This window comes from Sylvia atricapilla, chromosome 8 (assembly GCF_009819655.1).
Source record: "Sylvia atricapilla isolate bSylAtr1 chromosome 8, bSylAtr1.pri, whole genome shotgun sequence".
Taxonomy (NCBI): domain Eukaryota; kingdom Metazoa; phylum Chordata; class Aves; order Passeriformes; family Sylviidae; genus Sylvia; species Sylvia atricapilla.
The window spans coordinates 33,855,087-33,877,798 of NC_089147.1; the positions used below are offsets into that span (position 1 = coordinate 33,855,087).

At 48.4% G+C, this 22,712-nt stretch overlaps 1 protein-coding gene across 2 annotated transcripts in view; it reads left to right on the top strand.

The window, feature by feature from the left end:
• The first annotated feature begins 1,917 nt into the window (after positions 1-1,917).
• Positions 1,918-22,712, top strand: part of COL13A1 (collagen type XIII alpha 1 chain) — a 56,155-nt gene continuing 35,360 nt past the window's right edge. For both annotated transcript variants that reach the window (XM_066324354.1, XM_066324353.1), the window contains exons 1-13: positions 1,918-1,947; positions 4,343-4,393; positions 8,160-8,195; positions 9,699-9,725; positions 10,550-10,576; positions 11,615-11,641; positions 11,743-11,769; positions 12,049-12,075; positions 14,120-14,176; positions 19,508-19,624; positions 20,070-20,111; positions 20,930-20,956; positions 21,675-21,710. In XM_066324354.1, coding sequence (XP_066180451.1) covers positions 1,927-1,947; positions 4,343-4,393; positions 8,160-8,195; positions 9,699-9,725; positions 10,550-10,576; positions 11,615-11,641; positions 11,743-11,769; positions 12,049-12,075; positions 14,120-14,176; positions 19,508-19,624; positions 20,070-20,111; positions 20,930-20,956; positions 21,675-21,710 — 522 coding nt within the window. In that variant the 5' untranslated portion in view covers positions 1,918-1,926. The remainder of the gene's footprint in view (positions 1,948-4,342; positions 4,394-8,159; positions 8,196-9,698; positions 9,726-10,549; positions 10,577-11,614; positions 11,642-11,742; positions 11,770-12,048; positions 12,076-14,119; positions 14,177-19,507; positions 19,625-20,069; positions 20,112-20,929; positions 20,957-21,674; positions 21,711-22,712) is intronic.

The following is a 22,712-nucleotide window of genomic DNA, read 5'->3' on the forward strand; positions in this document are numbered from 1 at the left end:
ACACGGTATCATCCACCCACGAGTGCTTTTTCCTGGCTCCTTGTCACAGACGACTTTTCCTCATAAACATCTGGCATTTATTTGCTGTCCTGCCGGGAGCTCCCCCTTTGCTGCTGTTGCTTGGAGGGCTGTAACTCTGCACAGTCACACACCAGATACGGAGCCATCATATACCACTCCAGGTACTCGTGGGAGACCTGAGACGGCTCAGCCCTGACCTTGGGCTCTTCCTGCTTGGGCACCAGCCACAGCAGAGATAGAAGAGGTAAATTCAGTTTTTACCTCAAAAACCACGAGGGAAATCAGCCTGGGTTCAGCTCTGGAGGAAAGGAGCATTTAAGGGACTAAAAGCAGAGAAAAGCTCATCGTTATGTTTTCCAGCAGCCGCAAAGTAATCCCAGGGCCAGATGCCAACACTGGGAGCTCCACTCACTGCTGGCACACAGAGATAGGCAAATATTAGCAGGACTGAGAACTCGCCTAAAACCCTAGAAGAATGCACTTTCCCATAATATATCCCCAACAAAACTTAAAATCAAGCAGCTCTTCAGGGTTTCATCCATCTAAAAGGGGTACTTTTGCAAAGTGTATATGGCTCTTCAATTTATCACAACATATGCTGTGTGGAAAGGAATGCCCCCTCCCCATACTGAACAGCTCCCCAGCTCTGCGGAGTGCAGTGGCTAAACTTCCACCAGGGAATGGTTTGATCCCAAGCAATAATGTTTGAGTTTGGGATACACAGTCTTTGTGTACAGCCAGAAGAACAAACAGAGCTAAGTGCCTTCCCCTTCCAGAGAATTCAGATTATATTCACAAGCGCTGGGACTGAACGCGTGGGGAGGCATGAAGAGGTGGCACCAATGAGGCTGGTGTCTCCAGCTGCAGAAACCAGAAAACCAGGTTTATGTCAGCCAGGGGCAGGAACCTTCTGTTTTACATAAGAAAACCCCAAACATCACTGGAAACAGAACTGAGGGATTATCATCATGTCATTTTTGCAAAATATAGAGTAAAAGCTACAAGACTGCTGAAGCCATAATCATCAAGATCCTTTAGCAATGAGCTGCTATCTTCCAGATCTGCAAAGCCTTCAGTTTTGGAGACCAGGAATGCAGAGGGGGTAATTTTGTTTTTTTTTTTTTAATTGCATAGTACAGTTTAGCTGTAAGAGGCAGCCAACTGCCTTGTAGGTAAGTGAGTGAAGAAAATTGTCACTGGTCCTATGTTCATGTGTTTATGAGGCTCTGTCCAGTGTCACCTGACCCAAAGTCATTCCCAAAACCACTGTTAGGGATCACTCACATGCTGACAATGCACTGGGAAGTATCTCAAAGGGGTAGAGGACACTGAAAACAGCTGCTCATATGTCTTCTTCCAGATGTGCTTTTTCCTGCGTCAGCTTGTGTTCTCACATTTTTCTCTTGCTTCTGGACAGGACAGTATTTTCAAATCTAAGAGAATGGCGTTTTCAAGTGATAACTCTATAAATAAATAGCCAACATTCAGATTATTTCGGTCAAGAAAGAGAAAAATGTGACAGTTGGCCACTGCAGGAAGCCAGTTCCCAGGACCTGGATTTTATGGAGTGTTGGAAATAGGGATTGTACTTTGTTTGACTGTAGACTCCTGTCCTCCTTTTGCTGCCTAAATTGCTGTATGTAATTTCTGTTGTGAGATGTGTGGGTTTGTCATATGTGCAAATGAACTGGTGGCTCACACATCCTAAAGACAGGTTTGGGCACACGCAAACACACTTTACTCTTTAACTTTCTCTCTCTCCCTCCCAAAACCTCTGGATATTTGTACCACAGTGTGAAGCTGCTGCTGTGGCTTAGTTCAGTAGCGCTGTTTCAGAACCTCGCTTTTGACAAGTTACCAATTGCCTCTGATTTTTGCCTTAATTGCCAGGGGGACAAAGGTGCAATGGGAATCCCTGGGCGGCCGGTAAGTCAAACCCTCTTTTGTGTGCCTTATCTTTCCCATTCTCTTCTAACCCTCAGGATTTGGGGATGGGGGAGGGTGGCTTTCAGAATAACCCTTGTCAGTTTGGGCAAAACTACTCTGCCTGAGCCCCACACCTGAGGGCTTCCTCTGGTCTCAGCAGGGTGACCAGCCCTGGAAGCCACATACATGCTGGGGAGGTGTTTCCATTTCACCTGCTGCACTATCCAGGTCCTCCTCTGGTTCAGCATCCCCCTGTTTGGGTGTCTCCTGCTGCCACCTCGTGCGCCAGCTGGGCTTGCTAATCCTGAGTTTCCTACACACACCCCTGCTTGCCACTGGCAGCTACCCCTTCCAAATAACTCTGCCCTGAGCAAAGGGGGCCATCCCCTGCCTGCCTGAGTGCTGTACTTCAGAGCTGCTCCTTGCTCGGGCATCCCATGGTGAGGATGGGGAAGAGGGCCATGGCAGGAGCTGAGGCCACCCTGCTCATCCCAGCCCCATAGCCAGGGTTGTGGGGTGGGAGAGCGTGCCTTTGCTGCTGACGCCTGTGTTTGTCTCTCTCTCCCTTTCTTTCTCTCTTCCCTGCACCCTCTTGCATGTGGCTGTGACGGCTGCCACTGACCCAGGGATTAAAAGGGCAACCCGGAGAGAAGGTGAGTCAGCTCCTTGTAGCCTGTAGCACCCCCAAACTGTCCTCTTCTAGGGCCAGCCCAAACTCCCCTGTCACAGTCATGGCCACTGCCGCCAGCCTTGGGCTTCCACACCCTTGGGCTGCCCCATCTTCCGTGTCAGTGCAAGTATATATTCCAAATTCCTTCTAGGCCACTCAGCCTCCAAAGATGCTGTGTTTCTTGTTTATGACAATTTACTAACAGCATAAGAGCCAGTGGGCACATGCAGGGCTTCCCTCAAGGCTCCCTGGATTTTAACCACTGACTTTCTCCCTTCTGGCAGCTCTGCTTGCCCCAACAAACCTGCAGCTCCCCTCTACCTCCCAGGTTAGCCTGATCCCTGGTGCAGGTGGGAGCAAGGAATAAAAGTGGCACAGCACGCTCCTATTTCTGACACAGTGGGATCTCTTCCTCCTGAGGAAAGCTGATTGTGCAGTTTAAGTCTGTAGGACACCATCTCACAGACTGTTTGCCAGGCAGTGAGTTGCAATTTGTACCCAAAAAGAAGTGCTGGCTTACAAAGCCATCCTGCTGCTGGCCCCCGTTTTGAGGTGTTTGGCATTTCAGTGTTAGTATGTTTTCCCCAGGGCTGTGAGTACCTCCCACCTGTGAGAGCAGGGAAATGGAGGTGTTTGGGATCCATGAATAACTGAATAACAATGTGTAGAAATTTAGAAAGGTATGGATATTTACCGGACAAGGAGGGTCATCTATTCACCATACCACACCCATTTGCTCCTCTAAACAACAGAGAGAGAAAAACACATCAAGGAAGGGTAAAGTAGGATTGAGATTCTTCATCCTTGTGTTCACTGTTTGCTCATTGGAGCCAAACAACATTATCCAACAGATCAGAATTTCCCACCTGAACCCATTCTGCTTTTTTCTCTGCATGTCCTTGCACTCGTTTCAGGCCAAAGTTGTCATGAAGGGACAGCAGATAGATACAAGCAAACAATGGGGGGAAAAAAATCACTCCTAATTTCCCCTGCTTCCCTAAAGCCCTCCATGAGATTCCTAAGTCTTTGGCAGTCCATAGCTTTGTTCTGCAGGGTGCTTTGCTTTCTTGCAGGCTGCTTGGCTTATGGGATGCTCCATCCCAAAGCTCCTCAGCCCTGGACACTTCTGGAGCTGCCTCTTAGGAATACACAATGTTTCCAAAGGGAGTGACACGTCCTGCCCATCGCACGCCGTGGGTGGCTAGGACTTGGAGAGGCAGCTGTTTCCTTTTCCAGCAATCACTTTGCTTTGTTTTCATGCACATCTCAACTGAGTTTAAGTCCGCAAGCAAGGCATTTCTGGAGGCAACCAAATAAGCTGCCTGCAGCTCCCATTTCCCTGGAGCCCAGCACATCCCTCTTTTCCTTACTTCTGCAGGACACAATCCTCCTGGAACTCGCAGGAAGGAAACAGAGTTTCAGGCCATCTTCCACACGTGCAATGGGGCAGAACCTCTGTTTTGTCAGAAAGTGTTTGATGTGTTTGTACTGATCCTTGCTGTGCAGCTTCCATTTTCTGGCACATCTGCGCAGCTCTCAAGGACATCTTTTCTCCCAAAGTGTCAGACAGGAGCTAGGGGAGGTCAAACCAGCAGCTGCCCCATAAGCCCTGAAGATCTCACACCTCAGGCATCCTATTTAACCGCAGTCCTGACAGGAATATAGTTGTATTTGTGTTTGCCTCTCCTATTCTCACATCTTTTCATCTGCTTTGTCTCTCCGCAGGGTGCTCCAGGAGAAGCTGGCATGTCTATCATCGGGCCCCGTGGTCCACCCGTAAGTGACTTTTCTCTCTATTTTTGTCTGATACAGGGCAGGTTATTGGGAAAGACTTAGGAGAGGAGGAGCATTGAGACTCAGCATCAGCTGGAAAGAGCAAAAACCCCTGTATAATGTGGTTTCCATGATGAGTCAGCCTTGGCTTTATACTGCTATTATATACTATATATAATGAAATTATAGCTCATATTCTAGAACAAATAAGGAACCCTTCCCCCAGCAAGGAAACCAAATTCCTGCTTTTAAAAGGATGAAGCATTTTTCCTTTTTGCAACACGGCTGCTATCACTTTTGGAGAAAATTTGCCCTTTGCCTGGCTGATTTCAGCCTTCGGCCTAATCAGCAGGGAACAAGCCCCCTGATTTTACTGAAGAGCACGATCAGAGCTAAGCCAGTGACTGGGGAGCTCACAAAGACAAAGGGTAGTGCAGAGGTCTTTGTCATGTGCCCAGAATCTTGGAAGCTCTTTGTCAGCATGGTTACTGCTTATCTGGCTGAGAAAAGGCAGGATTTTGCACCCTCTACGAGGTGCAACGAATCAGCCAGACAAAACTTTCTGCAAGGACAGGGTCATAAATAAAGACCAAGATGAAGAGGCACAGTGATTACTTGCCCTAGATGCTGGGTGCTTCTTGCACTGTGGTTCAGCCATCAAGCCTCTGCTTTTGTACAAGTGCCGCCAGACCCCTTCACTTCATCCCTGCACAGCCTCCACCAGAGAATTTCCATGAAAAAAGACCTGGCGATTCGATTCTCTCCCTCCCAGTGGGCACTTCCGATTTTGATTAACCTGTGAAGAGCACCATCCTTGACCTGCAGAGAGGACGGGCTGCTGGCAACCTTTGTTTCGCAGCGGAGGTCAAGTGAGAGAGACCTAGGCAGTGCGAACACTTGGCTACATCTGGCTTTCCAATTAACTTTCCAAAAGCCCCATGACAAGTGTTTCTAACAAAAAACAGCTCTGCCAGTTCCCAGGCCCACCTGCCGGGGATGCTGCAGTTTGAGAAGCAACAGAACCAAAGCCCAGGACTCAAATGGGTCTCCCCAAGTGTTTTATGCCTAGCAGATGGTCCCTGGCCACATGTCCAGGCAAGGAAGAAGTGCTGGCAAGTCTCTCAAGCCAGGGTCTGAGCAAGACCACCCCACTCCACAAACAGCAGATTTTGGAGGGTAAGTTCCCCGTTGCTTTTGCTGTTTCTTGCAAGCTCTGGCTCTCAGCCTTCTGAACAGTGTAATTATAGTAATCGGAGAGAAAAGCCATCACTTCCTGTCCATGTGGGTCCAGCAAAAGCGACAGTTTTCTTGAAGGATTGTGTCTGGGCTGCAGGACAATTTTGTTGGCTTTGGTGCTGCTGCCTTTGCTGCTGTTTGGGAAAGCATAGAACGTTTCATCTTTAAATCGGTGGAAGAATTAGATGGCAAATGGTATCTGAAATGGGAGTTTGCCTACACCAGTCAAAGCCCTGGGGTGCCAGGACTGGCCTAAGTCCACAGCTTCCCCCTGCAAAGCCTACTGTAAAGAGGATCCAGTTTCCTGGGGAGCTGGTGATAGGTCAAAAGGATGGCTGAGCACTGAAGACAAACATGGAAACCCTGGCCAAGGGGCCACTCGGAAAGATGTGGGATGACAAATAGTTTCCAGATTTTTGTTTGGAGGTTAAAGTTTTCACTTGAGCTCAGAGCTGCTTAACTCCTGGCCAGAGAGGGACAGTGCGCTGATAGTGGCAGAAACAGATGGTCTCCATGATTTGGCAGCTCCCAGGATTACATACTTCATACAATCAACATTTTAAAAAGGAGACAAGGAAAACTAGTCACCCAACAAAAACAGTCTCTTGGAATCGCTCGCTGCTGAACTGTTGTCTTGGCGTGATACCGTGCAAATCATTCTGCTGTCCTCCAAGGAGAAAGAGGCAACAGTCTGTAGTCTACAGAGGAAGCCAAATTGCACCATTTCCAGGTTTTTCTCCCTAATTCTTTTTTTAGCACTTTTTGTTAGGGAAATGTCCAACAGGGAACCAAAATTAATGAATTCTGGCTAGGCTCTTCTTGCTTCTTGCCTTTTCAGAAGCCAGTGGTGGACAGATCCTTTAATTTATGGCCTATCTTCCTTTCTGGTCACTGGCCAACAAGGCCAGGTGGTTTTGTGTGTATCTTGCAAAGCAAAGCTGACCAAGTTCAACTTTGCAGAACTAAAGAAACAGTGCAAATGTGATTAGGTCCTGCTAGCATTGCATACAAAACCAGAATTCTTCAGTGCGACATGAGAGATTTTGTGGTGGGGGCATCCCTCAAACCCTGCAAAGAGGCTATTTGGGTCCATCCTCTGCAGGGGTAAACCTTCACTGAGTCTCTCTGCAGACAAAGGGTGGCTGGAGATGTTACTTGAAGGTGAAGATTTTCCCTATCAGTGTAGCACTGAGGTCTCCCAAAGGATGGTTGTTGGTGCACTGTGGCAAATCTCAACCTCACAGCCCAGGAGGCCCATCCCCTCCTTCCCCTTCCCTTCCCTCAGCACCACATGGGATCACTGTAGATAAGGCAGAGATGCACCCCGATCATGCCCAGCTCTTTCCTAGGAAACCCCTGTGGGATTCCAACAGTCCAGCCACGGTAGCTTAAATTGCCGAAGAAAGCATTTTTTCCCCCCAAATAAGAGAACTCATAAGGAAGCTGGGAATTTTGGCATCATAGCATTGCATTCAGGGTAGGCAAGATACCATAGTGGTCACTTGATAAGCGTGGCACAGGATTTACCTCATCTGGCTGTTTCTGTCTACATGAGTATGCTTCAAGATCTGCTGAGGTCTGGGCCAAATGGGCCATATGCTTCCTGACCTGCCTCCTGCTTGTTTGGGAAACAGACTGCAAAATCCTTAAGTGAAGTGGTATCTTTCCTGGATACCACCAAAGGCACGGTAACTGTGACCTGGGATGTCACAGGCCCCCAAAATCAAAGAACTATGAAAAATTAACAGCCAGGACATTTTCTCTTTTTTTGGTGTACTTAAGCGGGGGATGAAGAAGCTGCCAAACACATCTCAAGCCGGTGTTTGCTGTACTTGATCCCAAACTAGTGGCCATAGTCAGCTAGCCAGGAGGGTGCAGGGGGAAACCTGGTACTCATGTTCCTCTCGTCACACAGCCTAACTCTCCTTTTTGTCTTAGCTCTCAGAGGATTAAAAAAGCTCCAAAACCCACAAAAAAGCCCCAAAACAAAAAATCACACACACCCCCTCGCAAAAAAACAGAAGAGAAAAAAATCATCTCCAGAATTATTTGTGAGGAAAATGAATGAGCTGGGACATGAGGGGAGGAGGAGGAGGAGAAGGATAGTTGTATTTAGACATCAGTGACCTGCAAGGTTTGTCTAGCACAGAACAGCACTCTGCATTAAACATCTCAGGTTTATGGCAGCGAGAATTGCCATAAAATGAGCTCAGCCTCTGGAATATACTCCAAAAGCCTAACATATGGGCTAGGGACACCCATTTAATTAATGTAGAAACTTCAAGGAAACTGCTTACAATCCAAACTGGAGCTGGTCCAGCATTTTCTTGGCCCTGTGTAAATTGGAGTGTGGAGGAGATATTTCCCCTCCTTCCCAAGACATTTTCCTCTTGGAGGGGAATTGGGTATCTCTTCAGTGAGCTGTAGGATAATTGGTCAGAGGCAGGAGGAAAGGCTCTATAGAGAGAACTTAGGATCCATCAAAAGTCATTTCAGTTCCTCTAAACTGTTGTCTCTGTTTCATCCTTCCCAGGGACAGCCTGGAACAAGAGGTTTTCCTGGATTCCCGGTAAGTGTAACTCTTAATTTATGAGGTATGGATGTGTGATATAACTAGCAAGCCTCATAAGTGCTTGCTGTATCTTGCTGTATCTCATAATTTCTGCCTGAAAACAATGACCTGATCTGATATCACTGGAAAAAGCAATGTATTCTTCATTTGATTTTCTGCCTTTTTTTTTTCCTTTTTCTTTTTCTTTTAAATGATACTTGGGGAAGGAGAAAAAAAAAACCCAAAACCAACAAACTAAATCACTCAACTCTGAAAGGAAATAAAAAAAAAAAAAAAAAAAGCCCCAGGTGTTACAATAACATAGTTAAAGCCAGATCTGTTCAGTAAAAGAAAACCATCCTAAGAAATACCCCGGTCCCAAACAAAGAAACAAACCCTAGGTAGGGGAAATTCCACCTTTAATTGAGCTTTTAGGTGATATTCCAATACCAGCAAATGCCTGGGATCCAAAAAGGGCCCTGCCTGTTGAGGGTCAGCTGGGAACTGTTCAGCTAGGCTGGACACCCTGGTCATACCAAAGGGAAAGGACATAAGACATGAAGGGGAATTCTTCTCCAGCACAGTTGCAAGGGAACAGAGATAATGCCCCGGAGAGGACAAAGCATATTTCATTTCAGTTCTGCAGTTGCTGGCAGCACTCTCTGAAGCACTGAGGCTGCTGAACAGCTGAACAGTTGCTATTTATTCATACGCATTTACCCTGGACGACTAGGAAGCCTGAGACAAACACAAACACCCCCTACATCCCTGCTCCCACCAGGCAGCTCAGCTGCTGCTCCAGGACACTGGATGTGCCAGAGCAGGTCTGTGAGGGAGACTCTCACGCCTGGAAAATGGGAGGGATGGACAGCCTCTGAGCTGTCTGACCGGGCTCCACGGCTCTGCCCATTGTGAAAAGGGGGGCTGTGAGCTGCCCCTGGACTGAGGAGAAGCGGATCTCTCCAGGCCCTTGTGGTCCTTTGGCTTTTGGAGGAGCAAAAATATCGGCCCAGCTCATGAGAAAGTGCTGAGTAGGACAGCCCTGCAGAGCCTGTTTCTCACCAAACAGTACCTTCAGCATGCGCTGAGCTGTATGTCACATCTTCCCTGGGACATTTTTATTATTCTGGCATTTGCAAAAATTCCTCTTTCCCCAAAGGTGGGTGCCCTTCTGAATCAGTCTTGAGAGAACTGCTGATATTCAACCAGCTTACCAAACACTGTCAAATTTTAAATTCTGAGATTTTTTTGCAAATTTCTTACGAATCCCTCCTTGCTTCTATTCCTGTGTCCAGCATTGCTGCCTACACGTGCTGACAGTGAGCAGGTCCGTGCTGATGCAGTTTGAAATCTGGGCTGGTAGTCGGTGGGCCAGGGACCTACCAGGACTTGACAGGAGGCCAGAGAGTCAGCTCACATCACCCCAGCCCATGCAGTCTCGTGGCACATAATGCTTCCTAGAGCAGATGGACAGACACCCTGAGGAAAGCATTTCTCATAATTTTTCATCTTTTATTTCAGGGCCCTATTGGCTTGGATGGCAAACCGGTAAGCAAAGAACTTCTCTGCAGGCTTCCTGCCCTGCCTCCTGCTAGGTCCCACTGTGCTGCCAGCCTGTCTTACACCGTATGTTTTAAGGGGATTATTTTGTAATGCCATGCACGTGCATGGATTAAAAGAAAATTATGAGATTGGCAGGCAGGAGGATGCCACAGATGCCTTGAGGGAGATGCAGGAGTCAGGAGATTAAGGAAGGCAGAGCATGACCTATTCCTTTCTAGATAAATCTATAAAATAGCAGTTCACAAGTGCAGCAGCCTGGCTGCTGCAGGGAAAGCTTTAGCAGGCCCTCCCACCCAGAATCAGAGAGGCAGAGCAGATCCCTGAGGTATCAGCCCTCTGCCTGAGTCAACAGCTTCCTTCTCTTTGCTGCTGTGCCAAAAACAGCTGCAGTGGAGGAGGGAAGGATCCTAAAGACATCAGTGAGACCTCCATACTGTCCTTAGAGATTTGCAGTAGAAACCCAAGTTCTTCACATCCTTCAGAGAGTTGGGCACAAATGAGCTACTTCTCCATGAACCCAGTGAACATGAAACCCATAGCCCCATGTAGCAGCCATGTAGCCAGGCTCCTCACGACACTCCTCCAGTGCTGTAATGGGGAAGGGGTCGGTAGCACATACCTCTGGCTTCTAATTTCCTGCAGCAGCATCCTGTTTTTTGCCATGAAGAACTTCACCCCCAAGAGAGATGCAGCAGCACCTTTCTTGTACTGCTCTGGGTACACACACTTCACTCAGCAGAAGATGTTAAATCAACATCCTCTAGAGTCTGCGGTGGCCAAAGCTGATGTGTGTTTCCTTTTTTTGGCAGGGCCATCCTGGACAGAAGGGAGAGATGGTAAAAATACATACCTTTGTCTGTGGGGTGTGGGTTGGCTTGAAATTATGTGCCTCAGCTGGAAACAAGCTCACGGGCAGGGTAGCAATCTTGCTTCAACTGATGCACTAGCTGCATCCCTAATTCTGTAACTTCATAATAGCAGTGCTGGGATGCATGTCTGTAATTTTTGCATTATGGCTATCACATTCATCATGTCACAACAGCAACTCTCTAGTTACGCATGGGATGTGTTTTCCTTGCAGTTAGCAATTATGTTCTTTAAATATACTCTGGGAGCTGACATTTTTTGTGGTTGGCCTCACAGGAGAAGTAAAAGTTGACGGAAAGATTTCTGAAAACCAATCTGGCAGCTTTCAACTTATCTAACAACAACTGAAAAAAGAATATTTTTTGTATTAAATGTGGTTCCCCCACCCCCTTGAAGCTCTTTCATATGTGCATCATACTAAAATGCTTTTGGTTGAAAACGATAAACTCAGACTGCACTTTATGGAAGCCCAAATGCTGCCTTGTTCCTCTTGACATCTCTGATGATGAAATCCCAAAAATGAGTACGTCAAGAGAGAGGCTCTGTAGTCACCTTCACTCACTAAAGTGTTGAAAGTTTTCTTCTGCTAATTCTGCAATTCTGCTTTTTGAGTCTGAGTGTCAGTGTAGCCCTCTGGCAAGCACGTGTTAAAGATCCCCCTCCCCACTCCCCTGTTGCACAATCCCAGCTCAGGCTTCAGTCCTGGCTGCTTCTGGTTCCATCCCAGTGCGTAGTCGGCCGAGGAGACGTGCTGTCAGCTGAGGTCCTGGGAACAATAAGGGTGTGTTTTCCTGATGATTTTTCCCTTAATATTTTCCCCCTTGGTGCAGCCAGAGCATGTGTGCATTTTCACTTCTCAGAGTAACAAAGGGAACCCAGATGTCTCTTGGGAATTTTCTTCACAATTGCTTTTAAAAGCTCAGTTTGTCACCTACTCCATACGCTGGGGGTTTTTTGACACTGTAAATGGAAAACCATCCCATGTTAAATTCTGTGTTTCTTTAAAGGGTGCTGCAGGTCCCAGGGGAGAACCCGTAAGTATCTCATCCCTATTTCATCTTTCCCCCTAATCCATTTCCCCTTGCATTCACTGAACTCCTTCATTTACTGAGGCCTTTTTTGATCACTTTTATAGGGACTTCCAGGACAAAAAGGAGAGAAGGTAATTTCAGTGGAGGCGTTGTTAAAAATTAAAAGAGAGGAGGGGGCTTGGTGCACTCGGTGCTGCTTGATCTGACTGTGAGTGAGGAGTACCAAAAGCAGAGGGCTCAGGGGATGGGGACAGGAGGCAGGGTGCTTATCGGGTGCAAACTGGCATAACCGCATTGAGTTTGATAGGGTCACAATGATTTACACCTTCTGGATCTGACCCTGCGTGCCTATTTTGGTCGCGTCTCTTTGTGGTTTAAACTCCTTCCTTTTTAATTCCCTTCTTTCACAGGGTCAGTGTGCAGAATACTCGCACAGGGTAAGTCATTAGCGTTATTATCCTCTGTCCCGTGCCTTCCCGCATGTTAATCCTCCCTCGTTTGAATGGCTTTTTGTTGGAAGCGGAGATCGTTTCGTTAACAAGATGCGTCATCTGGGCCCCCAGGGCAGTGCTTGGCTGACGGATGTGTTTCGCAGAAAAGCAGCAGATAAGGTTTTCCAGGGGGATGCTGGTTCTCTGGTCTGTTCCTGCCCACCAAAGCTGACCCCTAGATAGCCGCTGTCAATTCTGCTTCCTGGAGATCCTCCTGTGCTTTGTGCTGGAGAGGGGAAGGTCCATGTCCTCACCCCAAACGCCAGTGAAACCTGGGGGTTCTGGAGGAGTAGAGGTCCCCCACTCACGCCTTGAGTGCTGCACTGGCTCCGTGCTGCGTCCACAGCCTCTGCTCTTGTCGTGTGTGGCCGGGAGGCAGTGTGGGCTTTGAAGACCTGGGGAAAACTCTATCATCCCTCCTCTCTTTTTCTTCTCCCTCATGGCTAGTGCCATCCCTGCACAGAGAAGAGGGGAAGGGTTATGCTCCCTGTCTGAGTGTAACCCTGCACCCCCCGGCTATGGTGGTCTTTCAGGTCCCCAGCGAGTTGGTCCCCATGCTGCCCCCCAAACCTGATGAACTTTCTGCCTGCAAGGAAGAGGCTGAGTAGAAGGGTTGATGCCAGCAACTGTTTAATGAAAGCCAGGATGTTGCCCCACCTGCCCCTTCATCTTGGCCTGGCCAGCATGTGCCGCAGCCAAGAGTGGAGAGAGAACATCATGGGGTTTTAGGGGATTTAACTAGTTCTAAAAACAACCAGAGTGCTGAAAATCCACTGGAAATGCATTGGAACGACATCATATGAAGTGGCTGGAATTTGTAATCTGGGTGTACAGGGAGACAAGCTTAAGAGCTTTCTGTTTATTTTTGATGGGCCTCTGGATAATCAGCTGGGCTCTGGTCCCTGGCCAGGAGGGAGCAGGGTTGGAGCAGCAGAGCCACTGGAGAGAGAGCTGGGCTGGCAGCAAGGGAGAAAGGGGGCCATGGGTAAGTGCCAGTCCCTGTGCAATAACAGCCGGTCAGCTGTGTTTATTTAGTGGGCCGGCTCACTGGATTGTTATGTTAAAAAGAAGCCAACAACACTGGTCACCCAAGCAGTGTCCTGAGTTCCTGTTACAGCCTTTGGCTCTGACTGTCCCCGGTGCTCAAGGTGAAAAGCAGTGGCAGGACCCAAAGCAACACTGGGAAGGGAGCTGGTGCATCCCTGGAAATAGCCTGGGCTTAGGCCTGGGGGCAGACACACTCATTTGGTGGGTCAGGGTCGTAGGGTGACTGACGAGCTGCAGGGCTGTGACAAAGGGGAGAATGGTGGCTACAAAGCCTCACATCCTGGCAGTGTTTCCTTGCCTCTCGTGGAGATACTTTTGGTCTCATAAGGCACCAAGCTCAACATTATAAAAAGCCCATGAGTTATTCAAGGCTGAGACATGCTCACAGGAAGGGTGACTGTCCTCAGATCAACTCAAGGACAGGCTGTCCTGAGCTGCAAGTTCAGGGAGTCAAGAGGCACAGACCAGCCAGCAGAGGTGCAGTTCTCTTTCTTCCTCCCTGAATGAAACTTAGGATGGGTCTTGTTGCAAAAACGTGACACTACTGACCGAATCGCAATTCATTCTTGCTTTTCTGTTTGATAAGGTTCTTTGTCAGATGTTCTGGGTGAGGAAATGAAAATCAGCATCCTGACAAACTGGGGATGTTGTTTCAGTTTTGTTTCATATTTCTTTTCTTAGGAAGGAAACACAAGGTTAGGATATGTGCCTTGGCTCTTGTTGTAATTCCCTATTTTTTTGTCCGTATGAGTCTGTGTGGCCTGTGCTGCTGTGAGGGATGAGCCCACGCATTGGGGCTGCCCAGTCAGGGTAAGAGGGCCACTCAAAGCTGCCGCAAATGCTACTCAGGGAAATCGGGGGACCAGCCATGCTGTGTTTGCTCTCAGAAATGCTGTTTGTCTAACTGACCCCGTTTGTCTCATGTGTGTTCACTGTTCCCCAGGAATACCTAAGCACCACACTTGCAGCCCTGCGCTCTAACCAGATCCTTACGCTGAAGGTTTGTGGGTAGCTGTCTGAAGGGACCCAGTCCTGATGCAAAGGCTCAAGGGTGCAGATCCAGTATTGCACACTGCCTTCTGAAAAAAAAAACTTCTCATTGGAACACAGAGGGAGCTTGGTGGAAGTGCCTTCAGTTTTCTTCTCAGAACACTCACTGAATCCATTGCAGGGTCTTGTCTTGCCTGTTTTCAAGACTAGTTCTCTCCATTTTCCTCCTTATCCTTTTATCCTTTCCAGCATTCTCCCTCTGCTTCCCTGTAAGAGGTATAATATTTCAGATACCCTTCAGCATTTGAGCAGCCAGGCAAAGCCAGCTTAGCTAGCTCTCTCCTGAGCTAAGGGGCCTCCTGCGATGTCTTTTAGAAATGGGAGGTTTGCCTTTGGATAAAATCAGCCCAGCTGAATTTCCAGCAGCACTGCTTTTGGAGTGATAGCTTGTGGCTGTCTGGATCAGTGCATCTGAACACAACCACCTGATCAGGATGCTGCAAAATTGGGTTACCACTTCCCTTTGCAACAGGACTGGATCCTTGCTTTCACTGCAGATGTGAAGGACAATGTTTAAAGGGAATAAAATGTGCTGCTTGGAAGTGTATGGTTTCTGTGGTGGGACACCTGTGGGCACACCTCTGGGATCTGAGCACACAGCTCACATGGGGAAATGTCACACACGGGCACGTTTTTATGCCCAGGCACAGAAAGGCTCTCTCGCTTCTCCCTATGTAAATCAAGAGCAGCTTCAATGGAAAACTGATAGGAACAGGAAAGTGGATCAGGCCAGGGCAGCATTCCTGGGCCTGGAACTGGCACGGTGGGTGCCAGGGTGACAGCAGCGTGCATGCAAATGGAAACTGGATATAGCAAAAGGATGAACAAATGCTCCTCAGCTTTAGTACATTTGATTTCTGTGTGTCCGGGTCAGCTTTGTGCCCTAAGGCAGCATTCCTGGCTATAAGCAGTCAGAAGGTAGTGATATCATTGAGAAAGGAAAAACAAAGCGCAGGCTGCCAAGGCAATGCCCTGCTTAGGCATCCAGTTCCAAGGCCTGGTCTTCTCCCTTGGCCGTGGTGGCTGTGTTCAAGTCAAGTGAACCAGCCCAGGACCTCTGTGCTGACCTCAGCTAGCCTTTCTCCACTCCCTTCCATACCTGGAGGAGGGGTGAGAGCTGGAGGTATGCTGCGTTTCTTGTAAGAGAACTAGAAAACTGCACTTGGAAAACTTGGAGAAAATTTTAATTCTGATAGTTGCCCGAAATCTTACGATGATGATGATGGTAAGTTAAGAGAAACAGTCCCAACGCTGGACACCCTAGCAGAGCCAGTGAGGGGATGTCTTACAGTGAGCACTTCTTAAGATCGGCAGAGCTGAGTCAAAAATGCCATGGGTAAGTTCTATTTCTGAGCAGAGGAAGCTGTGAAAGCTCTGTGTGGTGGGAGCACTGGGATGGCGAGTGGGCACCCCACACCTGCCAGACTGGCCCCTGGTGGGTGCCCCTGTGAGCAGCACGGAGGAGCTCAGAGGTGTGCCTGCAGGTACCTGCGCTGCGCCCGCCCTGCGCCGCTCTCATGCCGGGCTTTGTTTTCATGGCAATCTCTCTGTTCCCTTCTTCTCTGTTCTCTCCCCTGGCTGCTCTCTGACTCTCGGTGCCCTAATGGCCTCCTTTGCCCTGCGACCTTCTGGTTTGATCTTCTTCAGCTGTTGCCTCTCCTCAATTCAGTGCGGCTGGCTCCGCCTCCAGTCATAAAGAGACGCACTTTCCAGGTAGACTTCTCCTCCTTGTTGCCTGTTTCTGAGCTTATTCCGATGCTTGCAGTTAATCAGCTTGCTACCTGTCTTTCTTTCCCTATAGAGGGCTTTCCAAGAGTTTCAGGCACAGCTGAGGGACTTTCTTTAAAGTGGAGGAAATCTTTGATGTGATACTGTTGATAAAAGGAAATGCAGTGAAGCCAGTTTTTGGAACTAAAAGAAATGGGCCATGAAGCTGTTCTTGGGGCTGTCGACAAGCAGCCTCCTCCCTTAAGGACTCAGTTCCTGCATATTCAATCTCCAGAAGAGGTTGGAAGCCTCTTGCTGAAATACATCTAATGTCTGTGAAATTTAACTGAGATGAATGAACAGGCAAACGCTTCTTCTAAGGGCTAGTCTAGTCTGAGGCACTTGGGAAATGTGTTTAAATAAGCTCTTAGAATGGTTTCATTAAATTGCATTAAATCTTTGTGTAAACACATTTATTTTGGTTTCCGGGGCCATAATTCATGTTTAGTTTATTTTGGGAATGAATTCATAAAGTGAATTACGGACATATGAATAGTGAATAAGAGTGTCCATAGTCAGAGTTCATGCGGCTTTTAATGAGGCCACTTTTTGCTCCCTCATTCCATCGACTGGGATTAGCTTTCCTGTATGGACAAACTGCTGCAATTACTCCGCTGAAGTGTGCTGGGCACTCTCTCTTAAGTGGCCGGGTTTGGTCACCCTGCTGCATGTCTAGACTAGACAGTCAGATGCTTGCAAGGAACTGCAGGATGCAAGAGACCTTTACCATGAGGTGCCTGGTCCTTGCCCAGCGCTGGACAAATCCTGACCTTAGCCCTTGAGCCTGTGGTTTCAGTTCAGTTTCTATCGATTCAGCATTCGCACCACACAGAGCCCCACGGATTGTGCTGTTTGCCCTTCAAAGTGACAGTCTGGAGAGCCAGGCCAAGGACTGACCTCTTGGGAAGGCTTTGAAAGCTGAAGTTCCTCTCCAGGATGAAGTGGGAAACTTGAATAGCTGCCCTACATCCTGTCGTCAGCCAGGGCTGCAAATTCCCTCTGTCCGCAGAGGAAAATTTCAGCGGAGAGTTTTGCCATGATCTGTTTTGCCTTTGCTGTATTCCTTCTCTAGATGCAACAGGGTGTGGTCTGCTCCTACAGATCTGCCAGCACCAGGCAATTCCAGGAGCCCAGCGTATGAATACTAAGAAAAAAAAAGTGAGGCTGCAAAATGGATGTTAGAACCAGTGCCTAGAAGAGAGGAAAATCCTGCTGCTAACTCTGAGTGCATCAGCAGGAGTGCTTTGCCCAAGGACTGGGGCTTAGCTCAGGCACGGGCTGAATGGGGTCCTCTGCGGGGCGGCTGAGCAAGCATTGCATTGCTGGGGCGTAGTCAGGGTGGCTGGCTGGTGTTTAAAAGAACTGAAAAATAGTTCCAGTCGACAGCTAAAAATATAGAATGACAACTGAGGAAAATGACACCTGATCTCCCACTTACTGTGTCTATTACTGTATCAACTTACTGTCCACTTAGCTCTGTGGGGGCCTTTTTGTGCTGAATACATTAACGAGACTATAATGATGTGGTAATAACACTTTGTGTGTTTAGGGATCTGCAAGGATGGGCACTTTCCTAGACAAAGCCTGCTGTGCCCAAGACAGCAAAGTGAGGGTGATGCAAACAGGACTTTGGATGAGCTCCTTCCAGCCACGGCCTGTTGCTGGGGCAGGGGTCCTGCTCTGCCCAGCTCCCTGTCCCCTACCAGCACCACATCCCAGCACCATGCTGCAATTTAGTGCCTTAAATTTGGAGTGTGGACTGCGCTGGCAGAGAGCAGCTGAGGTGGGAATAGAGGAGGGGAGAGCCGAAGTGAGATGGGCAAAGCCCTCTTCGCCTTCCCATGGTGCACCCATGCTGGGGTATTGTAAAATGCAGCTGGAGAAAAGTCTTTGAAGCTGGACGGAGAGCTCAAGGCAAGAGGAAATTTATATATTATATACAAAAGTATATTCCGGTGTCCTCCCAACATCTTAATTAGATCCAAATTACCTTCCATATTTAAAAGCTGTGAGACTATTTACCAGACAGTTGATAGCACTGAGTGTGGAAGATAAGGAAGCTTAGAAAAGAACCTGCATTCCCTTGCAAGGGCCACAGGATGAATGAAGATCCACTTTAAAAATGGGGAGAAGCAAGGGCATCGCTCCTGCCTGGCCCAGCAGGCTTCCCAGTGTGGGCTGTGGGTTGGGCAGTGAGGCACAGGAAAAGGGCTGTTGCTCCACACATGACCGAGCTTCTTGTGAGCCTGGCCCACGTGTTGGAAATTTTCTTTTAAATAGAGCTCATGGCAGAAAGCATGAAATTTGCAGCTTATTACTTTCATTTATCATTCTAAATAAAGCAAACATCCCTGTATCTGCATATTTTACTAAAGGCAGCCAGAATAAACAGCGCACTTGGTAGGAGCACAGGGAACAAACTTCATGCATTTCCCTCCAGTGTATAAGGCTCTAGAGAGGATAAATTCACCGGAGACCCAACTGCACACCCATCGACTTTTAATCGAGAAACAACCGTGTTTGGTTTCTAGCTTCCCATGGATCCACCAAGGAAAGTTTTTCAGATTTAAATTGGATCACTAGCAGTAGGGTCTTGTGGTAGTTTATCTAGGGAGGTGAGCCTAATAAGCGAACAGCTTAGCATGGGTACCCCAGTGCCCTAGGAGCTCGCTGGATTCATCAATTATAGATCAGCAGTCTGGTATTCAAACGTGCTGCTTCCAAGCCACTGTCTCGGCAGTGCCGCTTGATGCCACGTGCGGGTCCTTTGGGCCAGATGACATTGCTGAGGCATGAGCCACAGCCACTGAATGGCTACTGAGGGGCCCAGGGAGAAACCGGCTCAAACAGCCCCATTTCAGAGAGCTGAAAATGGCAGGTGGCTCAGCATGCGCTGCCTTGTTAAAGCTTAGAAAAACAGGCTCTGCCTGGTGTACTTGGGCCTGCCTTGGGTGGGCTCCAGGAACGCCATGATGATCGTGTTATTTTCGTTTGGGTTTGTGGCATTTCTACTTTCGGTCCTTGGCAAAACAGAGGGAGTGTTGTCCCACAAATATATGGGGAAAACCAGGCTGAGGTAAGACACTGTGGCTCTGCCTGGAAGTGCCAGTGTCATCACAGGAGGCTTTGCTTCACATGTGACTGTCAAGTGCTTTGGAAAGCCTCCTCAGACACTCAAGAGATACTGGTCTTTGACACATAAATTTAACTTGACTGGCTCAATGAAGAAAAAGGTCTCTTTGGACTGCTCTGTCATCACTAGATCCCTCTAGAAGGGAGCTCTGACCAGGTGACCTCAGATGTCTTTGTAAACCATTGGGTGCTGGCTCCTGCTTCCCAGTCAGCCCAGCTGTCCTTGGCAGGGCTCTCCATCACTCTTGGAAACTTCTCCTGGCAGTAACCTGGAACTTGCTTCTATCTCCTCTGCTTCAGTCAGGCTGGCCTGCCTTGGGCCCTTCAGGTGGTGGTGTGAAGAGTTTTCTCTGCCTGCTAATTCTTGTTTTACGAACTGCAGGGTGAACAAGGACAAGCAGGGATCCAAGGTCCCCCGGGGCCCCCTGGTCCACCAGGGCCTGCTGGACCAGCTGGACCTGAAGGAATCCCAGGACGTCCTGGGCCAATTGGACCCCCTGTAAGTCCTTACCAAAACCCAAGTCCTTCTGCTTCCCCATCCTCTAGGGCACAGGCTGTTTCCTCTGGCCTCTGCTGCTTCTAGTGAAGCTGAGATAGCCACGGATACAAGGCTTGCAGAGAATGAGGAGAGGAAGAAGTTCTGGGGAAGGAGGGGAGTGAGAGGGAAGGCAGAGATGTGAACTGGGCACTGCTGCTATCTAGACACACGGTGGGTGACACCAGGCTCATTTCCTCTTCCTCAGCTCCTGCAGATGGCCCTGGGGAGGAAGTAACACCTGGGGTGTAATTGTCATGCTCCCTGCCACCCCTCTGAAGTCCTGGCCCTGTCCTGGCAAGCAGCTGAGGAGGGTGGGAAGAGAAGCACCATTTATAAAATAATACTGTTGCTGAATGGCGGGGCAGAGGACAGCAAATGCTGCTAATGTACCTCTCTCTTGCAACAGGGCAGAGTGGGAGAACCCGGAAAGCCTGGCAGAGATGGAAAGGTGGGTACCAAAACCCTGCTCTGTTCCAGGGGCAAACGTGGCATGCTGGCTCTGTAGCCACTGTGGAATGAAAGGAGTTTCCATCTCTAAGGGTTTTCAAAACCTGCTAGCAGGACAAGCAAGTCTTGTCCCTGGAGGCAAATGCACCCCTCCACACACAATACCGGGGTCAGGGATCCTGTAAGCATCCTCATTTCTCTCTGAGGAGCCAAGGATAGGATGGCTAAACCCTTGAATTCTCAAAGCAGGCAACATTAAGGGGGGCATAGGCATCAGAGCATATCTAGAGTAATTTTCCTTTCCTGCCTGCTCACAGGCAGCTCCTGCACAGATATTTTGTTTATTTATATTTACACACACATATGTCTGGTATGCTTCATGGTTCATATCAGGTAAATTGTTTGGTTATTTCTCATTTAAAGACACAAGTGGTTTGTTTGTTAATATATTGTCTCTGTTTAGTTTGCCAGAGGAAGCTGCAAATGCCTGATTTACTGCAGAGCTGCAGTGGGCTGGGAACAAGTTCCCCAGGCAAGCCAGAGAAACAGAAAAGATTCTGGAGCATAATGCATAAGGCAAAACAGCTTTTTAGTCTTCAAATTCAGCAAGAAAAAACTTGGGGGGATGGAGCACTACGGGCATGAATTTATTTGGGTGTGTGGACTACATGAAGAATAGATTGGGAATGTTTGAGCTCACCAGTGCAAATCTCTAAGGGGTGTTTCAAATCAAACCAGCCAGCATCCCCCCCATCACCTTGCTGTCCATGTAATGTGTACACTTTCCAACCCCAGTGTCTGTTTTAATTTTATCCACAGGGCTTACCTGGGCCTCCTGGACCAAAGGTGAGACATCTCACCTCACTTAGAGGTGTGGAAAGATGATGAACAGAGATGGACTCTCCTGACGAGGACAGATGTGTACATTTTGACAGATGGAGGAGGGGTAAAAGAGGTTACATCAAATAGCTGAGAAAGATTTCTAACCCAGCTCAGCATTGCCTCTGGGGCCCAGCCCGTGTGCTGACTCATGGGTTTCGTCCAGGCAACATGTCTGAGTTACATCTCTACTGAGCCAGGCACGCCTCATCAGCCCATCTTGCAAAATTGTTTGCCACACACAGCTTTATTGGCTTCTTCCATTCTCAAAGCGTTTCCCAGTGCTTCAGGAATGGATTTTGCAATGCTATTGTTAACTCTGCCATGGTTTCTCATTTATTCACTTGCCAAAGTGCGAGGGAGGGGGGTGATTGTTGTTTTTCAGCTGCAGCCACCCAACCTAATTTGTTTTTATCTGAGATATGTTGCCAGGGTGAGGAGATAGGAAGCATAGAATGGGGGCACAGAGCTGACACCCTTTGCCTGTCTGCCAGGGCTCAGCCCAGTGCAGGTAACACTGACCTGTGGATCTGAAGGGACAGGAGCTCAATGGAATCAATCTGAGCAAAAGGCAAATTTTCCCCATGGAATGCTCTCCCATCCCAGCAATACCCCCGGGAAAAGAGCAGAGATTTGTCACTCTCAGACCAAGCTTCACTTTCTTTTGCCTTTTTGCCTTTTTCAGGGAGATGCTGGGATTCAAGGATACCCTGGCAGAAAGGTAAGGAGGGAAGCTCCCATGTTGTTAAATGAATCAAGTGCACTGATGCTTTGTGGATCACGGCTGAAAATTTGTGGACTATGCTGGAGCCTCCTGCGGAGCTCTGCTCCTGCTGGGTTTGCAACAGGCCCACAGATTCCCTGCTGTCACCTGTGTAAAGAGAGCCTGGGCCCAGACTTATCTTTAACTCTCCAGCAGCTCTGGAACAAACATCTCTCTGTGTATGTGTATGTGCCTCTCTACACCCACTTCCAGGCTGAAATGCATTTCTTGTGCATCCAGACCCATATGGGAGGCTGGAAAGGGCTATTGCTCCCTGGGATACAGGAGAGTCAATCCTGCTCTGGGTTAAAAGGCAGAAACTGGCCCAAATGCCTTCAGCAGCAGCTGATTAGCAGCAGGGTTGTCAAACCCAGAGGGTGAAATGAAGAGACAGAAGGAGAGACGGGGGAGACACAAAGGAAGATCAAACGGGAGAGAAGGAATGACGAGATACTGCTAAAGAGATGTCAGCTGGAGAAGGGGAAGGTGAATGTTCCCAGCAGGAAGGAATCCTGTGTCCCGTTATCTGCACGTTTTATTATGGGTGCTCTGCAAGCAAAATGGCAAGACCTGAGAGCTTTTTAATTAGCTCTGTATAAACGGAGAAGTTTTTGTTATGTCAGGAAGTGGAAATTATAGCCCCTGCAGACCACAGCCCACTCCTGCAGACAGACAATTTATTGCCCTTTCTCCCAGCGAATGGTTGGATTTTCCATTAGGAGCCCATCCTGTTCTGTGTGCACAGGGCAGGCGGCTCTTAGCAGCGACCTCACAGCGAGGGCCTCTACTACCAGCTCCGCTTACATGAAACAACTTGTCTGGCTAATTCACTTCCGAGCAAAGAGCCTGCACTGGTCTTGGAAGAATGAGCCCAAGGCTGTGACCTTTCTCTAGGAAGGAAGGAGGGAAGGAAGGAAGGAAGGAATTAATTTAGGGGACCAAATCCTAATGGGAAGAGAA